The 3,501-nt window shown below is 44.5% G+C and overlaps 1 protein-coding gene across 1 annotated transcript in view; it reads right to left on the bottom strand.

Moving 5' to 3' along the window:
* DDX23 (DEAD (Asp-Glu-Ala-Asp) box polypeptide 23) overlaps positions 1-3,501 on the bottom strand; it is a 22,270-nt gene that overhangs the window by 14,114 nt on the left and 4,655 nt on the right. The window contains exon 2 of the mRNA XM_011987623.1: positions 111-319. Coding sequence (XP_011843013.1) covers positions 111-319 — 209 coding nt within the window. The remainder of the gene's footprint in view (positions 1-110; positions 320-3,501) is intronic.

Below are 3,501 nucleotides of genomic sequence, written 5' to 3'. Positions count from 1 at the left end.
AAAAAAAAAAAAAAAAAACGCCTAATACTGGAGGCATCAGAAGAACCAACAAGGAAAAAATCTGAAATGTACTCTCCCTTTCCATGTAACAATATACAAAGTTACTTTACCTTTCTGCAGATTTGGAACGGGAACGAGAGCGAGAACGGCTGCCTCCTCGACGTCTATCCCTTGAACGATGCCGCTTTCTATCTTTAGATGGGGAAGACTTCCGGTCCCGGTCTCTATCCCGCTCTCTGTCAGGAGTCCGTGATCGCTTCCTTTCTTCCTTGGAAGGTGATGCATCACGGTCCTTTTTGTCAACCAGCTCTCCTGCCATCTGTAATGAGTAGGAAGAGTACTTACAATGTACTAGGCAGTGCTGTAAATTGCTTATACATAATTCACTTACCCTCAAAACAATCCTATGAGGTGGATATATTAGTATGTCTACAGTACAGATGAGAAGACTGAAGCTCAGGTATATAAAGGAACTTGTCTGAGGGCAGACAGGTAGTGGCAGAGTTGCAGGCAGTCTGGCTCCACAGACCATTGTTACTCACTATACTATATTGTCTCCCTGTAATTCCTTTCAGGGTCTCACTCTGTCACCCAGGCTGGAGTGCAGTGGTGCAATCATAGGTCACTGCAGCTTCAACTTCCTGGGCTCAAGCCATCCTCCTGCCTCGCCTGGCTAATTTATTTTTTGTAGAGACAGGGTCTCACTATGTTGCCCAGGCTGGTCTTAAATTCCTGACCTTAAGCAATCCTCCTGCCTCAGCCTTTAAAAGGCTGAGATTACAGGCGTGAGCCACAGTGCCTGGCCGATTCCTTTTTATATATTCATTTCTAGATATGTACAGTGAATATACCACATTTTTGTAATTAGACTGCAAAAGAGTATTAAAAGAAGTGTTAGTGTATGAATAGTGTACCGCTTCTAGAAACATCCTACATTGCTTACTTTGAAGTTTATTAGGTCTGCCAACCCACTAGGATCAGTCAGCACATACACATCTGAGAGAGACATTTCTCCAGCTCATAAAGAGAGCTCAATGGAGAAAAAAGTTTAACTTTGAGATCTGGATCATATTATAATTAGCACCACAAGGAAAACCTGAATTTAAGTGGAGAAACACACTTTTACTCAGATTAAAAGAAATGTACCTCTAGTTATGCAATGGGAAAAATTTGGTGAAGGGTACACAGGACCTCTACACACATTTTTTAACTTCCTGTGAAACTATAATTATTTCAAAATATGTATTTTTTAAATATCCAAAACCAGAGGTTGCAGAAGTCCTGACTGACATTCCCTATTCAGATTTTCACAACCTTGGTCATCTGCATAACCCAGTTTTGTGAAAGGTTTCAGCAGGAATGTTTTCTGTCTCCCTCCTACCTGGGAGACACCGAACACCACTCCCACACTGTCAACTATTCTTTGGACTATGAAATCTAGTTCAGCCAGGAGCTAAAACTGCAGCAATCCTGAATCTGCAACCACCTCATCATCATCCCAAAGACTTGGGATACATTTCTCGCAACTTATTTTATCCCCAGATGGTTCAGCTCAAATAGTTCCTTAAGCTTTAGCTTACAAGTCCCCTTTCTCATGCCATTCCCCGCCATATATCCTTAAGGAAGATTGTATAAAGATAAGAAAAGAAAAATGAACAAGAAGCACTTTCAAAATGTGAGGACAACCCATTTGATCTCACAATCACCTGAGAAGTGACTGACTGTTCTGTATCAGTACATCATGCATATCACATAGAAATAGCTATGTCTTGGGCTGGGCGTGGTGGCTCACACCTGTAATCCCAGCACTTTGGGAGGCCGAGGCAGGCAGATCACGAGGTCAGGAGATCGAGACCATCCTGGCAAACATGGTGAAACCCGTCTCTACTAAAAATAAAAAAGTTAGCTGGGCGTGGTGGTGCTACTCAGGAGGCTGAGGCAGGAGAATCGCTTGAACCTGGGAGGCGGAGGCTGCAGTGAGCCGAGATCACGCCACTGTACCCCAGCCTGGGCAACAGGGCAAAACCTTGTTTCAAAAAAAAAAAAAAAAGAACACTTGTAGCCCTAAGAAAATAATCCCAAAGGAGGGCTATTTTCTCTGTACAGCATCCTGGATATCATTCATTCTTTCAACAAATATTCACTGAGCACCTACAAGGTACCAGAAATTGTTGTAGGTAATGGAGACAAAGCAGTAAAGAAAACAGAGTCTCCTACTTCATAAAGCATAAATTCTAGTGTAGCAGAAAGGATTTTAAATAGTAATGAATGCTAATGAAGAGAATAAAAGAGTGATATGATTGGTAAGGGTATAAACAACAGATAGATGGCTCAGGGTAGAAGTTTTAGTTGACATTTAAGCTGAGACTTGAATGATGGGAAAGAGGGCCATGAAAAGATCAGGGTAAAAAACCCTTACTAGATAGAAGAGATGTGAGTACTAGGAAACTGGGGCAGGAACTAGCTTAGCATGTTCGTCAGGTTTGTTTTTTGTTTTTGTTGTTGTTGTTGAGACAGGGTCTCACCCTCTCACCCAGGATGGAGGGCAGGGCACAATCATGGCACACTGCAGCCTTGACTTCCCAGGCTCAAGCGATCCTCCTGCCTCAACCTCCCAAGTAGTTGGGACTATAGGCGCATGCCACCACACCCGACCCATTTTTTTTTTTGAGACAGAGTCTTGCTCTGTCGCCCAGCCTGGAGCACAATGGCACGATCTCAGCTCACTGCAACCTCCACCTCCCAGGTTCAAGTGATTCTCCTGCCTCAGCCTCCCGAGTAGTTGGGATTACAGGCATGTGCCACCACGCCTGGCTAATTTTTGTATTTTTAGTAGAGGCGGAGTTTCACCATGTTGGCCAGGCTAGTCTCAAACTCCTGACCTCAGGTGATCCGCCCTGAGTGCCCAAAGTGCTGAGATTACAAGCATGAGCCACTGTGCCCGCCCCCAACTAATTTTTAAAATTTTTATTAGAGACAAGGTCTCAATTTGTTGTCCAGGCTAGTCTTGAACTCCTGGGCTCAAGGGATCCTTCTGCCTCAGCCTCCCAAAGTGCTGGTATTACAGGTGTGAGCCCAACTGCACGTTTGTCAGTTAAAAACATATTTGTGTGGCCAGGCCTGATGGCTCATGCCTGTAGTACCAGCACCTTGGGAGGCCAAGGCAGGAGGATTTGAGCTCCGGAGTTCAAGACCAGCCAGGATAGTATAGTAAGACTACCCGTCTATTTTGAAAAATAAAATTTTACATTTATAAAAATCAGCCAGAGGCTGGGTGCAGTGGCTCACGCCTGTAATCTCAGCACTTTGGGAGGCTGAGGTAGGCGGATCATGAGGTCAGGAGTTTGAGACCAGCCTGGCCAACAGGGTGAAACCCGATCTCTACTAAAAATACAAAACTTAGCCAGGCATGGTGTCGGGCATCCGTAATCCCAGGTACTCGGAAGGCTGAGGCAGAACTGCTTGAACCCAGGAGGTGGGGGTTGTTTTGAGCCAAGATAG

This window comes from Mandrillus leucophaeus, unplaced genomic scaffold (assembly GCF_000951045.1).
Source record: "Mandrillus leucophaeus isolate KB7577 unplaced genomic scaffold, Mleu.le_1.0 Scaffold313, whole genome shotgun sequence".
Taxonomy (NCBI): domain Eukaryota; kingdom Metazoa; phylum Chordata; class Mammalia; order Primates; family Cercopithecidae; genus Mandrillus; species Mandrillus leucophaeus.
Note: the sequence above shows the minus strand (reverse complement) of the source record. Positions and strands in the feature narration are given on the sequence as shown.